Consider the following 20,942-nt stretch of genomic DNA (forward strand, 5'->3'; position numbering starts at 1 on the left):
TTGGAGGATGGCTAAACAAATTGTGGTACAAGAATGGAATGAAAAATTGTTGTGTTATAAAAAAATGAAAAAAAAACCCATGAAGAATTCAGGTGATCACAGGGAGACTGATATGAACTGATGCATCAAATTCGGCAGAACCAGGACAACACTGGGCAGAATGAGAAGCCTTGTAACTGGAAAAGAGATCATCAAAGACATGGCAACAGTGCCCAATTAAAGCAATCAAACTTGGGTCTGACAAAAAGATAAAATGTACTTCCTTCCCTTGGTTGGAAAAGCAAGAAAATGGGGAGTGGAACATTTTCTATACTGGAGGATTCAGCCATTGCAATGGCAGTGGGCTCTGTAGAACCCATTAGTTTATTTATTTTTTTCTTTTAAAAATTCTTTGCCACAAGGGATGGCTCTCTGGAAAGAGAATGGGAGAGAGATATATTTGGAAATTAAGGGGATACAAAACCCAAAATTATCAACAGAAATTTTAATGAGTTTAAAAATTATCAAATGAATGGAGATAAAGAAAAAAAGAAGGGAAGAATAAAAGAAGGAAGAAGGGAAGAGAGGTTAGAGGAAAAGAAAGAAGGAAAGTAAGAAGTTTTACATAGAGTTCTTCAACCAGGACACTTCAGATTATACACGCAGGAGTGAGTGAGGGGGTGACTGAATGTGCATGTGTGTACTCATGTGTGTGTAAGAGAAATTAACTAAACTAAGCACAATGGATTTTAGGATGAATTCTACCTCTGCTACTTATTAGACGTGAGGATTTGGTCATGTTCTCCCTCGCTTGCTGGTCTTCAGTCTCTTGCTTCACAAACTGGAAGAGCTGGGTAAGATGACACCAGGGTCCTTTTCAGCTCTTTGTCCCCCAAGTCGGATTTAAGCAATAGCCCACCTCGGGATTCAGCCTTCCATGGCAAGTGTTTGGTAGAGTAAGAGCCCAACTCTAAATTGAAGTCAACTTAAAATTGCCCTAAATTAAGAAATGCACAATTGTCCATCACACAACAGAAAGGGGCAGGAGGCACTGTTTAAATGGGCAGGCTGGAAAAATTGGGAAGCCCAAGTACCACTAGCTCATTGTGTGAGAGGAACAGTTTCAGGACTTAGCTTTTCTATGAAGTGGGGAGAATATCTCCAAACTAACATCATAGGGATACCAAGAGGCTGAATGGGAAGGGGACAGAGAGGTGTCGGGAGAAATGCACTGGTGAAATAAAAGCTGCTATTCTCAGATCATCTAAAAAGTTAGACTTTTGAAATGGGGGTGGAAGGAAGTTGTATATATAATAATAACTTTACGTATTTATGTAATTCCTTAAGGCTGAAAAGCATATATTTAAATAATTCTGGGGAAATTAAGACAATAACAACAATAATAATATAGTATCATTCCAATATTATAGATGAGGAAAACTGAGGCTCAAAATATATAATGAAAAATGAAATGTATAACAAGTACTCAGTGAGAGGTACAGACACTAAGAGGTATGAGAGCTCAGAGATGGCATTATCAGAAAGAGATTCAATAATACAATGATCTAAGACAATTCCAAAAGACTCATGATGGAAAATCTATCCCCATCCAGAGAAAGAACTATGGAGACTGAACACAGATCGAAACATATTATTTTCACTTTTCTGTTGTTTTTTTTTTTTCTTTTTCATGGTTTTCCCCGTTTGTTATGATGCTTCTTTTTACAACATGATTAAGGTAGAAATATGTTTGCTCTAATTATACATGTATAACCTATATTAAATTGCTTGCTGTCTTGAAGAAGGGGGAGGGGAGGAATGGTAGGAGAAAAAAATTGGAGCTTGAAATCTTATAAAAGTGAATGTTGGAAATCTTTTTTTATATGTAATTGAAAAAAAACCCTAAATGCCATTAAGGGATGGGGAAGAGATGCAATGTGAGTAGAGAACTGATTTTTTATTCAGGAATGCCTTGGGTCCAGACCTTCCTTCTGACTTGCCCAGGCTCACACAACTAGTGCCGAGGGAAGGATTCAAACTCAGGACTGCTCAGGACTCTTTCTGCCACCATGTACTCCCAAACTCCTGTATTTGTACCCTATTACTAAAAGCACAAACCATGCTTGCTATTGCTTCTGTGGATCGGGGCATCATCTTGATGGTAACCAAGAAGTTTCCCAGGTGATTAATCACTGTCCTGGTTTAAGGAAGGGATGGAGGGGAGGAAAGACCCAGGAAGCTCAGACTACTCAATGGTCACCTAGGGGGCATAGAGACATCATTAGAGCATGCTGCCCAAACACCTAGGAGCCATTTAGGCTCTGTCCAGCAAGACTGGTGAGACCCAGAGATGATTTATTGGGCTCTTTCCCTGGGATCAATAGGTAGGTGGTTATGGATGCAGAGGGGGCTTTCAGGAATCGTGGCCCCATGGTAGAAATTAATACCACCTGTCAAGTGGCTCCTTCTCCTGGCACAGCAGACGGCACTCTTGTGAACCACGCTGGCACCTCAGAGGGAACAGAACAGACCAGCCGGAGAGCTCTTCTCACTGCAACCAGAGACTCCAATTTATAAATCATTCAGTCTGTGACTAGGATGGCACAGAGCAGGGGCCGGGCATCAATGCCAGCCCGAGGGACTTTCCTGCCCAGGTCCACCATGACAAGGCTCCTGACTTTCTCAACCACCAGGGGGCTTCCCACGTCCCCATCACCACCTACCCGTAGCAAGATATTTGTAGGCAATATTTGGGGGAGGGCAGTTGGCAGGAAATTGAGGGCACGGATGTGACTGTAGCAGGAGACAAACCATCTCAAGTATCACCTGGGTAAAGTTCTGCCTGGGGCACGTGCAGGCATTAGATAGGAAGCTAGAAGATGGGTGAGGATGCCAGGAGTTCAACAGCCAGGCTTAGAGCCAGGACCAGAGCCATGTATTTTTATCCTACTCTAGGCTAGTCAAAATAAAATGCTACGTCGGCTTTCCTTATCATCCCTGTCTTGTTTTTCAAAATACTTTTTATAAAATGTGACCATTCCAGTCATAGCAAGGAGCAACCACAATCCCAGAGGATAGGGGATAAAACGGGCTAGCCTCCTCCTGGGCTATGGACTCAGGGTGCAGAATAAGATCAAAACAAAACAGTTCCTGCTCTCAAGAAGCTTATAGCCTTTCAGAGATAGAGCACAGTGTTGTCCGTAAAGATGAGTTGTTGTCCTTCATACTCTAAGAGGATCAAAATGACATCGCCATGGTAGAACTGAGTTACAGTGTGACTGATCAGACCATCAGGGTGCTCTGCCACAGATCTGACACAAACGGTCCCTAGGAACATTTGGGGTGGACTCTCTAATTTTGTGCATCTCACATTCCTTCTGAACTAATTCAGCTCTGCTTTGCTCACAGAGCACAGCTCCTTCTCTGATGAGGGCACGCCATGTTGGGTGCTCCTGTGCCAGTGTCTCCCACGTCATAAAATCGATTGTAAAGTTCTTAAGAGACCTTGAAAATGTCCTTGGAATGTTTTTTCTGACTCCTTGTGAACACTTGCCTTGTGTGAGTTCTCCATAAGATAATTTTTTTGGCAAGCGTACGTTTCTATTTGAATTGCCTTAGGAAGAGTCTGAAGATCACCTAACTGGATAAGATGCCGGACACTGAGGTCCTTTCTCGAACTAAGCGGCCAAGCACTCCAAGTCTACTGCAGAGGGCACAACTCCACTGGTCATCCGTAAAGAGTTAAACCGTCAAGTCAGCAAAGTCTGGGTCAACCTGAGCAGGCACATGGGAAGCTTAATGCAGTCTCTACCCTCAGTGAACATGTAATCTAATATGGAAGATCACACCCATGCAAAAATAGCTAATTAACACTGCACAGGTGTTGCTACCGACTTTGTATATTTAGCAGCGGTGGGATGTAGGCAGGTCGTTTCATTTTGGTCCTCAGTTTCCTCATCAGTAAAGTGACGGGATTGGACAAGATGGCTCGGAAGCCTCTGAGCCTATGTCAGATGGCAAAAAACATTTATTAAGTAAGTACCAACTCTGTGCCGGGCACTTTACTAAAGGCTGGGGAGACAAAAACAGTCTCTGTCTTCAAAGAGCCAGCTCTGTGCCTAAAGATACAAAAGACATACGAGGAAAAATGATTGAGAAGAGGGCACCAGCCCCTGTGGGAATCCAGAAAGGCCAATGCCAGCTGGCACACGGGGCCACGCGATAGTAATGGATGAATGAAGGGATCTTCCAATGATTCCTCATCATGGTGCAGAGATGACCCTGGATTCTTAAGGGCAAAACCCATGAAATCCAAGCCCTGACAAATCCACCAAGAGCAGGAATCTGATGACGGACAGACAGCTGCGTGTTGGCCGAGACCCGGCTGGGCCAAGTTCTGAGAGGTTCATCACATCAACAAACTGGCTCCAGGCTTGAGAGTGTTTTGGGTATAGCAACTCTCAAAGACAATCTATTGTGTTGTAAAAAGCCCGCATCAGTGGAGAAAGAATCCACTCCAATGAAATTATATTGCCTTGAATTACTAACTCAAGGATGAATGGATAGAAGCGCAGCAACTGTTTGCAGGTACAGGTAGGAATATATTATTGTAGTGAAGGAGGGAAATTCTAAGTTTCCTTCTCTGATGTACTGATATGACAGTACATATTACTGATCGATTTAAGATCAGAATATCAGAGAGTAGACCTTGAGGCCTTTTTACATGAGAATCTGGCCTCAGACATTGCTGGCCTCAGTTTCTTCATCTGTAAAATGAGCTGGAGAAGAAAATGGTAAACCACTTCCAGTGTCTTTGCCAAGAAAAAACCCCAGAATGGGATCATGAAGAGTCAGAAGTGACTGAATAGCGTGGAAGAGGTTTCTCCCTACTCTTGAATGCTACGTCTTTGAATAACCATGCAGAGTCAGAGAAAGATGTGCCCTTGCAGCAATACACATCAGTGGGATCTCTTGATAGCACTTAATGCTCACCTCAGGCTCTTGATTATAATGAACATAGGGACAGGGACTGGATCCATGGTGTCACTGGCTTAGGACTGGATCCATGGTGTCACTGGCTTAGGACTGGATCCATGGTGTCACTGGCTTAGGACTGGATCGATGTTGTCACTGGCTTAGGACTGGATCGATGACATCACTGGCTTAGGACTGGATCTATGACATCACTGGCTTAGGACTGGATCTATGACATCACTGGCTTAGGACTGGATCTATGACATCACTGGCTTAGGACCGGATCTATGACATCACTGACTTAGAACTAGATCTATGACATCCCTGGCTTAGGACTAGATCTATGACATCACTGGCTTAGGACCGTATCTATGACATCCCTGGCTTAGGACTGGATCTATGATGTCACTGACAGAACTGGATCTATGACATCACTGGCTTAGGACTGGATCTATGATGTCACTGACTTAGAACTGGATCAATGGTATCACTGGCTTAGGACTGGCTCTATGATGTCACTGACTTAGAACTGGATCAATGGTATCACTGGCTTAGGACTGGCTCTATGATGTCACTGACTTAGAACTGGATCTAATGATGTCACTGGCTTAGGACTGGATCTATGTTGTCACTGGCTTGGAGAACTTCCAGATCCCACTACCACTACATGTTGCCACCAGAAGTGTGTGATCCTATAGCTGTCTGAGGCACCAAGGGCTTAAGCGAGCTGCCTGAAATCTCATATCCAGTAAAGATCAGAAGTTACATTTGAACTTAGGTCTTCCTGATTTTGAGGATGTTTCTCTCTCCACTACGCCAGGATTCCCGGTTTAAAACCCATAGGAATTCTCTTGTGTTTTGTTCAAACAATGACTATTTCCTGAGCACCCAACATCAGCTGGGACTCCAGTAGATTAAGTGTGAGCTGTAGTTTCCACCTATTAAAATTAATAATCTCTAAAAATACAAAGAAAATGAACAGTGCAATGCAGGCGAGTAAGAGCCCCCAGGTGTCATGGGAATTCAGAGACCCAATTCTCAGCAGAAATGCCACATGATGCGAGGGAAAGATGGGCTGTTTGAGACAGGAAGGTCTTGGGTCAGGTCCTGTCTCTAACAAAGACAGATGTGGAGAGGGTAGATAGGTAGAAGACATAGAGATAGCCGGTGTAGACAGATAAAGCACTTATTAAGTGCTTACTGTGTTCCAGGCAGAATGGTAAGGACCACAAGTACAAATATGAGCTGGTAAAAATCTGCTTTCAAGGAGATTGCTCGGAGTGGAGCTATAGCATCTGTGCAAATAAATAAAAGGTCATTTGGGGCGGCTAGGTGGCGCCATAGTGCACAGTGTCAGGTTTGGAGTGAGCAGTCTCATTCACCTGAGTTCCAATCTGGCCTCGGGCATTTATTTGCTGTGTGACTGTGGGCAAGTCACTTAATTGTTTACCTCAGCTTCCTCATCTGTAAAATGGGCTGGAGAAGAAAATGGCAAACCACTCCCATATCTCTGCCAAGAAAACCCTCAGTGAAATCAAGGTGAGAACTGAACAACAGTGATTCGGGAAGGAAGAGACCATGAGTGACTGAGGGGGAAATCCCGCATTTCTTCTTCAAGGATGAATGCATTATTTAGGCACATTCTATGCTCTGTCTTTCTTGACCCCTCCCCATCCCATCCGACCAGACCTGTGCCCCTCACCTTCCTCCTCCCCCTCAGACACGACCGCTGCTTATCTCCCGCCTCAGCCCAGAGAAGGATGCTCCCCGGCTCTCTCCCCGCTGATGTCTCTGTGCAGGCAGATCACAGCGACAAGGAGAAGCCGCGGAGGGAATGGCGGGCCTGGGAGCAGCAGCAGGGCTCGGGCGAGTGGAGGAGAGCACCTGAAGGTCAGCGTGGCAGGCGCACCAACGCCTAACTGATGTACTACAGCCGTAGAGCTGGGCACAGACACAGGCAAACACGTTTTAGCAAATTGGAAAGCTATAAAAGTCTATTACAGCAAATCAAACAGCAGTCAGCATGACAGCCATTAGCCTGAAATGAATACACGGGAACTTAATGAGGTCTGTCGAGGCTGGCTTGGTGAATTAAGTTGCCAATTCTAGCAGGATTTCCCCTTTCTTTATGGACTTGAAAGCTTCCACGCTGCCTCGTTAGGAGTTCGACAAGTGAATTGCAGGGCCTTTCGCCCTGATAAAATGGATAATTACATATAGAACAGCTTAGGGAGAGGGGAGTGGGGGGAGCGGAGAACAAACAAACCCAAACACTCACCTGCTCCGCTTCCCTAGCTAGCGGCCTGGCGAGGGGGCAGCCGGACTCTGGGGACGAGGGGCAGGTTCTCTCGCCTCTCGGTCTCCGCGCCCACCTGCTGGATGAGCAGTCAGTGGGCGCAGTAAAGGCTCCAAGGCCGCGTGACATTTCGGCACTAACCTGCAGCCTGCCTCAGGAGAGAAGGGCCTCCCTTGCCCAGCTGTGCCCTTCTGCTGGTAGCTCTGCCATCAGCGCGCCAAGCATCCTGCCAGCAGCAGCCCCTCACTCCTCTTTGCCCTGATTTGCCCTGAGAACACTAAACTCCAAGGGCTAGAGCTCCCTAGGAAGATCAGCCTAAATGTCTCTAAGATCCCCTGCCAGGAAGAAAGGGTCATTGCTTGTGATGACAAAGTGGATTAAAGGAGATAGACACAGAGCAGTGGGTAGGAGGAGTCCAAGGAGATCGAGCCCTGAGCCCCGAGTCAGGGATATAGGACTTCAAGTCCAGCCTCAGACACTTGCTGTAGGTGCTGGGTAACTCTCTGCCTCAGCCTCCACAGCTACAAAATGGGGATGGTGATAGCTCTTACCTCCCAGGGTTGTTGTGAGGACCAAATGAGACAATATCTGTGAAGTGCTCAGCACGGTGTCTGACACATAACAGGTGCTTAACAAATGCTGATTTCCTTCGAAGAGAAGAAGATTAGAACTGTCTCAGTGGGGGACATGGACCTCACACCACTCGGATGAGCTAACCTGTCAGCTTAGGACAGAGGTGGGACCTCAGCCCTTTGACATACTGGACAAAGGCTGGGTTTGGAATCAGGAGACAGGAGTTCACTCCTGATACTGGCTCTGTGATTCGGAGCAAGTCACCTCCTCAGAGCTTTAGTAAAGAGTGGGGATGTGGGGGCACCCTCCTCACGGCGTTGTTGTGAGGATCCAATGAGCTTCGTAAAGCTTTTAGTGACCCTTAAAGCATTATGTCAATATATGTTATGTACACTCTACCTGGTTTTATAAATTCTTATTATTAATCTATTAAGTGGGGGATGATTTTACTACTGATGCTACTAATACTCCTCCTTCTTTCCTCCTCCTCCTCTTCCTCCTCCTATCTCCTAATCCTATTGTTGTTGTTGCTGCTACTACTACTATTGCTACTGCTGCTACTCCTGTCACTACTACTTTTTCTACTACTCTCACAATTACTACTACTACCACCACCACCACCACCACCACTACTACCACTACTAACTACTACTACTATTAACTACTACCACCACCACCACTACTACCACTACTAACTACTACCACCACCACCATCACTACTACTACCACCACTATTACCACTACTAACTACTACAACCACTACTACCACTACTAACTACTACCACCACCACTATCACTACTACTTTTTCTACTACTCTCATAATTACTACTACTACTACCACCATCACCGCCACCACTACTACCACCACCACCACCACTACTAACTACTACCACCACCACTACTAACTACTATTACTACCACTACTAACTACTACCACCACCACCACCACTACTAACTACTACCACCACTAGTACCACTACTAACTACTACAACCACTACTACCACCACCACTATCACTACTACTTTTTCTACTACTCTCACAATTACTACTACTACTACCACCACCACCACCACCACTACTACCACCACCACCACTACTACTACCACTACTAACTACTATTACTACCACTACTAACTACTACCACCACCACTATCACTACTACTTTTTCTACTACTCTCACAACTATTACTATTTATTTCTACCACCACCACTCCTACTCTTTGCTAACATTGCTACAGAATATCTCAAGATTCTGAGGGCAACTTTCAGCTTGAATGGACTAATGGTTTAAGGTAAGGTTTTCAAAGTGCTTTCCATGTATTATCTCATGGGATCCTGGGGGCAGGACCTACATTAGAATCAGGGTGGCTGTGAGGTTCAAATGCGCCATGTCTATAAAGGATTGTGGACAGCTCAGAGGACGTGGCTGGGGAGGTAGGTGGGTTCTGTTTTGTTTTTTAGTACTCAAGTTCTCCTCTCTATACTCAAAGTCATCTCTGAATGATCCCCAAGAGCTCTCCAATCACTCCCTGGCTCTGTCCACCATCTTGTATAATGTCGGACCAATAAAGCCAGGCTGAGCCAGCCTGAGGAGGGGACAAAAATGTGGGAGTCAAGGAGGCCGGGCTCCAGTCCCAGGTGTGGTGCTTAAGTGAACGCATCTCAAGCTCTCTGCCCCCCCTCAGTTTCCTCATCTGTAAATGATGACAGAGTGTTAATGCTAGAATGGGCCTCATTAATCTATTTCAAGCCTTCATTTACAGATACTAATAATGACAATAATTAACATTAGCACAGTCCAGGCACTGCGCTAAGTACTCTACAAATATTATCTCATTTGATCCTTAACAATCTTGAGAGGTAAGTGCAATTGTGGATCCCTATTTTACAAATGGGAAAAGTGAGGCAGAGAAGCTAAGTGAATGCTGTAGGGCTACACACCTAGTAAGGGTCTGAGATTGGATTTGAACTTGCCAAAGGCACACGGACAGTAGGCTAGCAGGGGCAGGATTTGAATCCAGATCTCTATGAATTCAGACCTTGTGTCCTGACTACCACACCTCTAGGAGGTATACCAAGTTCTTTTTATCTGCAAAGTATCCCACAAAGGAGCGGACCTAGAACTTCAGTGGTGTAAGGAACTCCCAATGGAGGAAACACCTTCTGCCAAAGCCAGCTGGCACCTTCTTGACCTGGAAGAGGTGCCCCCCACCCCATGAAGCCCTAACCCAGATTAAAATGTCATTGGGAAATGTTAACAAAATAAATAAAAATAGAATGATTTGGCAGATAATGTAAATTTGTGGTTTCCTAAGTCAGTCTACTGTGGGGAGTTTGACAACCTGGAGGACTGAGTTTAAATGACTTAGCTAGAGTGCCATGGCCAATGTGAATCAGAGATAGCCTCGAACCCAGGTCCTTCTGCCTTGAAGGCCAGTTCTGTATGGCCAGTGCCGTTGTTTCTGCTAACAAGAGCTAGCATCTCTGTAGTGCTTCAGGGTTTGCACTTTACAAATATCTCATTTGATCTTTACCTGAATGGTAGATGCTGTTATTTTCCCATTTTACAGATGAAGAAACTGAGCCAAAGAGAAATTAAATGGTTTGCCCAGAAGTGACACAGTTAGTAAGTCATTGAATCAGGACTTGAATCCGGGTTTTTCCGACTATAATGTTTTCAATGTCCAAAGCCCTATGTACTGGGTCTTCTAGCTTTCTCCTACTCATTTATTTTTCTCTTAAATAGATCTTTTTTTCCCATGCCCATGTCCTGCCTCCCCCATCCCCACTGCTTCAGGGCAGGGACCTATTTTCACACGTATGTTTGGTGCTTGGTAAAACATTCAGCACCTGTGATAGCCTCAGACCATAGTGAGACCCCTAGGAACTTCACTGAGCTACCCCAGGGCTAGAGCTGACAGCTTGACATCTGACCTTGGCCAACATTAGAAAGGGAGAAGCCCTCCCAGTTGCTGATTCCTTCCAAGGCCACCTTAGGGCCTAATGACTTTGGTACTGTCCAAGTGGAGAGGACCATGCTGGCCAAGGTTGTTACCCCATCCTCGCTGTCCACTCTCCAGGAGCAATCAGGGAGTCAGGTATCAGCCAGGTCAAAGCCACTGAAGAAATAAACAATTTGTACTTTAACTTGGCTCCTTCCTTTTATGGATTGAGTGTTACACACCTTTCTCAAGTAACCTTCCTCTCTGGTTGTCAGACGAGCAGGGGGAGGGCTACATTCAGCCTCCTTTTGATAAGAGCCTTGGTTTCCCCCACTAGCTGAGAGAGAGAAATAAAGAAAGAGAGAGAGACAAAGAGAGAGAGAGAGAGAGAGAGAGAGAGAGAGAGAGACATAGAGAGAGAGAGACAGAGAGAGAGACAGAGACAGAGAGAGAGAGACCGAGAGAGAGACAGAGAGACAGAGAGAGACAGAGAGAGAAACAGAGAGAGTGAGTGCCAGCTAGACATGGAAGAGTGGCTAGAACTCAGGGCATTTTTTGCCTTATAGTCCCAGGCCCTGAAAGTCACCAGGCTCCACCACCCCACCAATCCACTCCATATGAAATCATTCTAAGTACAGGAGCAGAAGAGACAGAGGCCCTACTGGGGATGCTGGACCCTACGGGAATCAATCAGTAGAGCAGAGGGAGGGATCAGGCTCTGGAAAGTAGAGGCAGTGTGGTTCGATGGAAGCAGCTTTGAATTTAGTCAGGAGACCTGGGCTGTTAGTACTTGAATGACATTCAGGTCACCTAACCTTCCCAAGTCTGATTCCTTAAATATACAATAAAAGGTGGAGACATAGAACATTTTATTCTGGCTTAAGTTCTGACTCCCTGTGAGATTTGGGGCTGCCAGTCTGAGAGAGAAAATGTCCATGGCAATGAAAAAGACTTGACTTTCTGACACCAGGAAGGGTCACTCTGATTTCTTCAATCCCCATCACCCCCACTCTCTCTGTTGCCCTCCACCATGTGAAGTGCCAGCCAAATCTGCCAGGATGCCAGCTAAGCAATGAGTTTGTGGCTCATTAACTCTCATTGGTGCCCTTGGTTTAAAGAGCATGGGGTTGAGGCTACAGGCTGGCACGTAGAGACCCTTAATTAAATTAGGGTGACTTCTAAATGGGCGAGGGCACCCAGAATGAAGCTGTAATCTGGGGCATTCTGGGGGAAGTGAGAAGCAAGCAACTGAAGTAGGGACTTCTAAAATCCCTGCAAGCCTTTCAGGGCCTTATTCCTCACCTTGTATCTTGGAAAGGGGTCTCCTCTCAAACCCTCCTTCTAGGCACGTCTGTCCATCTTTCCCCTCTCTTACTTCCTGTTACCACTAGGAGAAATTTTGTCTTTATTTTTTGGCAAAATCCTTTTGAAGTTTGAGGCACAGGGCAGGATCCATGGTGTCAGAGGGAAATCAGGACAGAGAAAAGAATAGAACTGAAATAATTAGGTTAGTCCAGCTGCAGGTAGAGCTAGAGTTACCAGGTATGGGGTCTAAGATTCTTAGGAAGATGGGAATTATGGAAAGCATCGTGGAGGAAGTGACACCTGAGGAAAAGGACGCCAGTGGTTCTGGGTATTGATCAGAGATGGAGCGGAGAATGGATCAGTGGTGGGAAAGGGACCATGAGGTGGGAGGCATGTACTCGGTTCCAGGTGGTGATCAGGTACAAAGCAAGAACTGGGCCAGGGTGGGGAAAGGGCCACGGGGCAGAAATCGAGGAGAAAGTAGAAGCACAAAGGGAAAGCCACAATGACATTTACAAAAGTAAAAAGAGTCAGCCGAGTGAGATACAATAACATCAATTAGCTCAATTTGGCAAGACCTTCGGAAACATAAACTAGAACCAGAACATCATGGCCCTGGGCAGTGGTGCTGATCTTATCTCCGGCACAGCCCCTCCTGTCCAGACACACGGTCCAGCTCAGTGGCCTCTGCACCAGCCGTGGGCATCTCGCCTGGCAGCTGAGCTCAAGCTCTTCCTTGTTCTGGGATATCTCCCCTCTTCCTCCTTCCCTCCTCAGTCCCACCCTGGTGCGAACCTTTAACAATGACCTCTCTTTCCTCCAACCTGGAACTTGTACCATACATTTGGCACTGTGTGGGGAGGCATGTATGTGGTGTGTGTACATTTTCCTGTGAGGGAGGTGTGTGTGTGTGTGTGTGTGTGTGTGTGTGTGTGTGTGTGTGTAGAGGGATTTGTGCATGGGGGTGGGTGTAGAAATGTGGTGAGGGGATGTGTGGGTGTGGGTATGTCTGTGTTGGGGGTTTGTGTGTGCGCATGTAGGGAGTTTTTGTGCATGGGAGTGAGTATGGGGGAGTGAGTCTATGTTGGGGGGCTGAGTAACACTGAATTTGGAGCTAAAAAACCCAGTTTATATTGAAGTCCTAGACCACGAGTCTGAATCCCAGCTTTTCCGTTACTACTTGTTTCACAGTCACTTAAGCTCTTTGGTCCCCAATTTCCTCTTCTGTAAATGGGTGAATGGAGTGGATGACTTTTAAGATCTCTTCTGGCTCTAGATTGTATGATGCAGCTAGCTGGGCCAGTACACAATACTCTAGACTTGAGAGTCAGGAGTTCAATCCTAGCCTCAGACTCTTAGAAGTTGTGTGTCTGTGGCCAAGTCATTTTACTTCTCTTAGACTCAGTTTCCTCATCTGTAAAATGGGAATAATAATATAAAATTCTGTCAGGTGATTAGAAGAATTCAGTCCAAATAGATATTCTATGTGAGGGGGTTTGCAAACCTTAAACGGTGATGGACGATCTAGCTGCTGTTATCATCCCTACCTCTTATGAGTCAGGTGTTCCTGGGCATTCTCGAGACCTCAATTTTGTTACCTGTAAAATTGGGATAACCCCTCTACTATCTACTTTAGGATATAGATATAATGTATATAGAATATATTTCTTTGTAAACTTTGATGAAATAAATGTGACAGTATTGTTATTTTATAGAATGGGATAGAACATTATGTTACATCTAGAATATTGAGTATCAATATAATGGCAAAAGCAAGAGATAACAGTTTGTGTGAACCACTAGCATCTTCATGATATCAAGGGAAGGTGAGGCTGGCCCTGACACATCGGGCTTTCCCTCTGGCAAATATATAGGAAGATATAGACAAGAATCACAAAGACCAGGCACGAAGAGATGGGTTGCAGTCTGAACTGCTGGTGGGAATTCCCACACCAAAATGGAGTGCATTTGAGTACATTGTTCCATACTGCTAATTCTATTGGAGCCTGTGAATTATTACCCATTGCCTGGCTCCAATACCTTCCATGGCTCACTATCACCTAACCAAGAAACGATGAATTACTTAGCCCAGAATTCTAGACCCTCCATAATATAGCTCCAACCAATCTTTCCAGCCTTATTTCATTCATAGCATCTCCCTTTGAAGAGCCTGTATTTCAAACTCTTCCTGATTCCTTAACTTCATGCTTCCCTGTCTGTGCCTTTGCATGTTCCATTCACCATGTCTGAAATTTTCTTTTTTCCTCTCCCTGCCCAGCCTCACTCAAGAGGCAGCCTCAGTTTTCAGTGACTGAGTTATCTCCTCTCATTTCTCCAGTTAAAATGGATCCCTCTCTCCCTGAACAAGCAGAACATTCTGTTTGGCTTTTCCAATGCAACGAGAATGAACGAATAGATGGAGAAAGCATTTTTTTTTTTTACTGAGGCCATTGGGATTAAGTGACTTGCCCAGGGTCACACAGCTAGGAAGTGTTAAATGTCTGAGTCTAGATTTGAACTCAGGTCCTCCTCACTTCAGAGTTGGTGCTCTATCCACTGCACCAATTGGTTGCCCCGGCAGAAGCATTTCTTAAGATCTCACTCTACCTGCCTCAGGTTAATGTCAGTGTAAAAAGAAAAAACAGTTGCTACCCTCAGAGAGCTTATGTTTTAATAATAGGGGAAGACAACAAAGAAAGTGGTGGCCATGACAGGGAGTTTTGGTCTGAGGAGTCTCTAGGATGGTGAATGGCTGTACAATCTCCTTTCCAGAAGAAATGGTACTATCGGTTGAATTACTGCTCTTAGAGCAAGAGGTGGGAGGAAGGGGGAGGGGAAAAAAAGGGAAAGGAAAGAAGAAGATGGGGTATGTTGGACTGAAGTAGAAAGTAGGATGATCAAGCTCAAAAGCTGGACGGCTGGATGAGATAATGTTGTAAAGCATGAGCTGGTATCAGGGTCTACTTAGTAGATTTCCATCTTCTCTAAGACTATAAAGTAACACCCTAGTGGCCAAATCTTTGGAGATCCCAGAGTCAACCTCCCATCTCCTATAAAGGTATATGAGCATCTGTTGTATTCATTCAATATTGATTAAACAAGCATTTATTAATCACCTCCAAATAGCACCACGATTTTGGTGCTGGAGACTTAAAGACAAAAAGATGAAATAATCTCTACTTTCAGGGAACTGAGACTATTCAGAGAAAACAATAAAGATCATAGATTTCTAGTGGAAAGGGCCCTTAGAGGCCAGTAAGTTTAATACTTTCATTTTACAGATGAGGAAACTAAGGCACAGATAAATTAAATTGCATTTTCAAAATGCCCTAAGAATCAAATTCTCTTTATCCAAGAGAGAATTTGAACCCGATTCTTCCAGATGTAGTACCTTAAATCCAATTTAGTGCAATATCTATTGAAATACCATGGCTCCTATATATGAAAATCAAATGCAAAATATAACATAGATAAGAAACCTTTCTGCTAAGAGATTATAACAATGGAGGAGAGTGGTGGAGAACAGGAGAGATACCTCGGAGGAGCTGGCAATTGAACTGAACCTTAAAGAATTGATGAGATAGAGATAAAAAAGAATATATTTCAGGCAAAGAGGAAGACATATATGAAAGGTCACATACATGGGTCAGCAAGTAAGATAGTTTGGCTGGCATGACTTTATGAAGTTCATGAAAGAGAATGAGGTTTAATAGACAAGACTGTGGGGACTTTCAGTACCAAAGGAAAGAACTGGTATTTTATCCTAGAGGCAAGAGAGCATCAATAGAGCTTCTTGAGCTGGAGAGTAACATTGGTCTGATCTTTACTTACTAGGATCAGTTTGGTAGTTGTCGGATGAACTGGAGAGAGGATAGACTTATGGGCAAGGAGATCATTTAGGAAGCTATTAGGACAATCTAGGCATAAGGCAAAGAGGGCATGAATCAGGGTGGTACCTGAATGAATGCAAAGAAGGGGATAAATAAGAGATATACTGAGGGAACAATTGACAAGACTTTGGAACTGATTGAATAAGATGTTGGAAAGGAGAAAACAAAATTGCAGACACCTTTAAGGTTCCATAGTTGGGTAACTGGAATAATGGTGCTACTCAAATGCAAATAGAGAAATGAGAAGAAAAGAATTGTGGGAAGGAGAGATTCTTTTTGTAAAAGGTATATTGAGATGGACATGCCTTTCAGTCAGTTGGAGATTTCCAATAGGCTGTCAAGGATAAAAGACTAAAATTCAGGAGATATACAGGGCGTGGATCTGGGAGATGCCCACATAAAGCATTTTGATGAACTCATGAGAATGAATGGCATAAAAAGAAATGAGGGTCCAGAAAAAAGTCCTGCCCTGGGGTATATACCTGTGGTGGGGTGATTTCTTAATTTTTGATTTCTCCTCATCTACTGAAACTTTTCCTTTTGCTTAAATCCATGTCTAGATCTCCCCCATTCTTAAAAACCAAATTTGATTCTACCAATTTATCTTGTCTCCCTTTCACAGTCAAAAGTCCTAAAAATTTTCTTTATTCACCGTCTCCACTTCCTTTTTTTCTCACTTCCTTTTCAGCCTCTTACAGTCTTGTCTTTGATATCATTTCTCAACTGGAATTGCCTTCCCAAAAGTAAAAAAAAAATGATCCAAGAATTAGGAAGGATCAACTATATAGGAAGGAGAATCAAAGAAGTACAGTATCTGGGAAAATCTAGAAAAGGGAGTATTGGGGAGGATACCATGGTCAGCCATGTCAAATAATGGAGTAGTAAAGATAAATCAGGAAGAAACAAAGACCAAAGGATTTGGAAAATACAGGATCATTTTTTTTTTTTTACTTTTGGGAAGGCAATTCCAGTTGAGAAATGATGTCAAAGACAAGACTGTAAGAGGCTGAAAAGGAAGTGAGAAAAAAAGGAAGTGGAGACGGTGAATAAAGAAAATTTTTAGGACTTTTGACTGTGAAAGGGAGACAAGATAAATTGGTAGAATCAAATTTGGTTTTTAAGAATGGGGGAGCTCTAGACATGGATTTAGGCAAAAGGAAAAGTTTCAGTAGATGAGGAGAAATCAAAAATTAAGAAAAAGTTGGAACAATTGAAAGGAAAACTCATGGAGATGGTGGAAGGAGAAAAGATCAAAAGCACAAATTGAGTGAATATGTCACTTTTTCACCTGATGCTACAGCTAAAAAGGAGAGTCAGAGGAGAAGAAGATGATATAGACGTGATATTCAATACAGAGTTGTGAAGAAGAAGCTGAGAGGAGCTCCTTTTTTCCCACTTAAGTGAGTGTGGATTGAGATCTACTAAGAGACACACACACAGAGAAGATAGTTTCAAAAAAAAAAAAAAAGAAAAGGACTGGAACAGATAGTGCTGTGAATAGGGCACTGACATTGGAGTCAGGAGGACCTGAATTCAAATCCAGCTTACTAGCTGTGTGACCCTGACCAAGTCATTTAACCAATATGTTTGCCTCAATTTTCTTAATTATAAATGAGCTAGAGAAGGAAATGACAAACCACTCCAGTATCTTTGCTAATCAAACCCCCAATAGAGTCATGGAGTGTTGCAACTCAACAACTAAACAACAGGAACAAAGTCAGAAAAGAATAAAGATAGAAATAAAATTTTAAAAATGCATTGAGGAGAGTGTGATAGTCAATCAGGGAAGATTTTAATGTGTAGCAGCAAGAACTCAGTTGAGAGCATTTAAAAAAATATAATAGACTCTGTCAGCACTCTTGGAAAGAAATTGATAGGAATCTAAGGTAGGATTTGAATTTGGGTCTTTTGGGTTCTGAGCCCTCTATTCTATCCATCATTCACCCCAATTTTCTTTTAATTCTAAAAGCTGACATTGGAAACAACAGTCCACATTCCCCATCCATCTCAAGAACTACCTTTGAAACCCATTTTTTCTAAAGATGTAAAGTTGTCCCTGGACACCAAGGAGAGGGAAGATGATAGATTGATGTCTCACTGGGTCAGTTTATTAATGAGGCCTTAGTAATATAATAACTTGTACTTCTCAAGTCACCAGAGGTTACTTGACTTCACACACAAGCAATTCTGCAAACTCAGCTACTCATAGTCTGCCCTAAAGGGTCAAAAGTCCAACAATGAGAAGACTAGCTGGGTGAGTCCTTGGGGAGAAGAAATAAAGAATGGTTAAGCAGAATCATGTCTTCCAAGGATCATGCCTTCACTTCTCATTAGTGAGTGGCTGCTCCACGGCTAAAAAGAGCAGAGTCCGTGCCCAATATAGCTTAGTGCAGAAACGACCCTTTATCAAACCATACCAGGCAAATCTCAATGTCCCAAAGAACAAAACGAGGGGGTGAAACACCCAGCCTTTCTCTTGCCAAATTCTACCCCAGGAATCTATTTCTTCAACCTCTTCCCCTCAACCTTGACAAAATACTTAAGTCCAGACCTGGTTTGTCCAATAATCAACAATACCACCTTATACCTCCCAGTGCTCATGTATTCGCAGCCCTGCCAGTGGTGGTAGACACTGCTGCTGCTGAACAAGACTGTGACATGGCCAAGGGAAGGGAGACAGAGTTATAACTCTCCTGACTCCTCCCTCTCTCTACCACTCTCATGTGCATACTGGGCTCCTACCTCAGGGATGCGGACACTGTAGGGCTGATTGTGAAATGTGGGCGCGTTATCATTCACATCTCCAACCTGGATGTTCACTTTCCTCGTGATCACCTAGGAAACAAAAGAACCAAAATACCCACTATAAGCATGTAGTTCTAAAAACAAGGTAAACAGCAGGTGCTTAATAACTGTTACTGCCTATTGTTTATTCACTCTAAGATTGGCAAAAGCACACACACACACACACACACACACACACACACACTCTTTATTTTTTGATGGGTTGTATTTTGACCCACAGATGCCCATCTATGCAAAAGGGAGGAAGGCAGCTGCTCAATTTCTAAGGTTTCCAGCCAGAGAGTATTAGGGAACCTCACCCCTTGAGTTTATAAATGGTTCTTCATAGATAACATGGTCCTTGGGATACTTACCCCCTGGTGATCACTGACAGAAAACTCCACAGTGAATTCTGACTTGGTCTGGAAGAGAGTGAAGAAATAGAAGAGTTCAACATTATAGGGTTGATTCTGCTATTAAAACTGATAAGAAGGCATGGAATTTGGGTAGAAAGCTGCCAAAATGGCCCCAGGAGATGAGGCCGCTTTCTTTCATCAAGATTTTCAGAGGTTTCCTAGAAATGAGCGCTGGGTTTTTACGCAGAGAATTGAGACCTAGAAATAGAGAATGGAGGCTGAATGGGGCAGATGTTCCCCAGATGATGAGATAATAGCCATGAAGTCCACTTGGAGACTGTTTTTTTTTTGAGATTGGTCTGAGACAGGTTTGGTTGAAGTGAAAAGAGACACACAGTTTAGCGCTCAGGGACTTTTCATCTTACCAGGAATCCATCTAAGAATCAATGTACCATCACTTCCTTTTTTTCTGAGAAGCACGGATTAGGGGTTGCATTGTTGGGGCACAGGAAGAACAGGAGAGGATTCTTGCTCCCCTCATATTACTATGCTGCTTTTCAAAGCTAAAGCCAAGGCCAATAGCTCCTTTGAGGTTTTTCAGGAAAAGGGAAACTTATTAATGTTAAAAAACATTTAAAAATAAAAAAAAGAACTGAATTGATTGGTAAAATGGCCTTCCTTTTTAGGGGAAATAGAGAGTTGAATACAGCAAAGCAGCATTGAAATTGACCATCCTCCCCAAATGAGATGGAGCACTAGGTAATGACAGCCGTACCTCTCGATCCAGGGGCTGCCTCAGCCACACGACTCCTGTGTCACTCTCAACTGCGAAGAAGCGGGAGGCCTCCTCACCGGACACCCCAAAAACCAGGGGGTCATTATCCATGTCCCGGGCCAGCAGCTGCGTCACAGAGGTGCCTGGAGGGAGAAACAGGAGGGGAAGCAGGCAGGAATCAGATGGGGAGGCAGCCATGAAGCACAAGAATTCACATTTATATGGTGCTTTAAAAGGGTAGCACTTCTCTCACAACAACTCTGTGGGGTAGGGCGTCCAAGAATTAATCTTCTCATTTTATGAATCAGTCAGCCAATAAGCATTTAGGAAGTGCCTGCATGGGCCAGGAACTATACTAAGTACAGAGATATGAAAAAAAAAAAAGCAAAAGGAAATCCTTGCTCTCAAAAAACTCACAGTCTAAAGAGTGAGACAATATACAAATAGCACAAGACATAAGCAGGACAAATTGGAGGGGGAGAGTTCCAAAGAGAAGATACCAGCATTAATTGGGATTAGGAAAAGCTTCCAGTGGAAGGTAATGTTTTAGTTGGGAGTTGAAGGAAGTCAGGGAAGCGGAGTAAGGGAGACAAAGAGAGACACAGAGACACAAGACACAGAGAGACAGATAGAGACACAAAGAGACAGAGAGAAACAGAGGAAGGGAAGGAGAGAGAGAGAAAGGGATGAGAAGAGAGAGAGAAAGGAGAGACAGAGACATAGAGATAGAAAAAAAGACATGTACATAGTGATGGAGAGACAGAGACATAGAAAGAGAGAGGAAAAAAAGACATGTACATAGTGATGGAGAGACAGAGAGAAACAAAGAGATAGAAAAAAAGACAGACATGTACATAGTGATGGAGAGACAGAGAGAAACAATGAGATACACACAAGGAGACAAAGACAGAAAGACACTGAGATACAGCATTTTGGGGATTTGTTGGAGTGACATCCAAGCTGCTGTCGGCTAGGTTTGAACCCAGATGTCTCCTGATTCCAGGCTCAGCATTCATTCCACAAGCCCATGGACTCCTGGGAAGAGCTCTGAAAGCGGATTTCTAAG

General features: G+C 43.9%; 1 protein-coding gene across 1 annotated transcript in view; it reads right to left on the reverse strand.

Annotated features, from left to right (window-relative positions):
* The window catches only part of LOC127546967 (cadherin-23-like), a 221,618-nt gene extending 201,544 nt beyond the window's left edge, over positions 1-20,074 (reverse strand). Inside the window, exons 1-3 of the mRNA XM_051973839.1 lie at positions 19,877-20,074; positions 19,120-19,167; positions 18,704-18,796 (exon numbers count right to left, since the gene is read on the reverse strand). Coding sequence (XP_051829799.1) covers positions 18,704-18,796; positions 19,120-19,167; positions 19,877-20,074 — 339 coding nt within the window. The remainder of the gene's footprint in view (positions 1-18,703; positions 18,797-19,119; positions 19,168-19,876) is intronic.
* Positions 20,075-20,942: the final 868 nt, after the last annotated feature.

The sequence above is a fragment of the Antechinus flavipes genome, chromosome 2, assembly GCF_016432865.1.
Source record: "Antechinus flavipes isolate AdamAnt ecotype Samford, QLD, Australia chromosome 2, AdamAnt_v2, whole genome shotgun sequence".
NCBI classification, from domain to species: domain Eukaryota; kingdom Metazoa; phylum Chordata; class Mammalia; order Dasyuromorphia; family Dasyuridae; genus Antechinus; species Antechinus flavipes.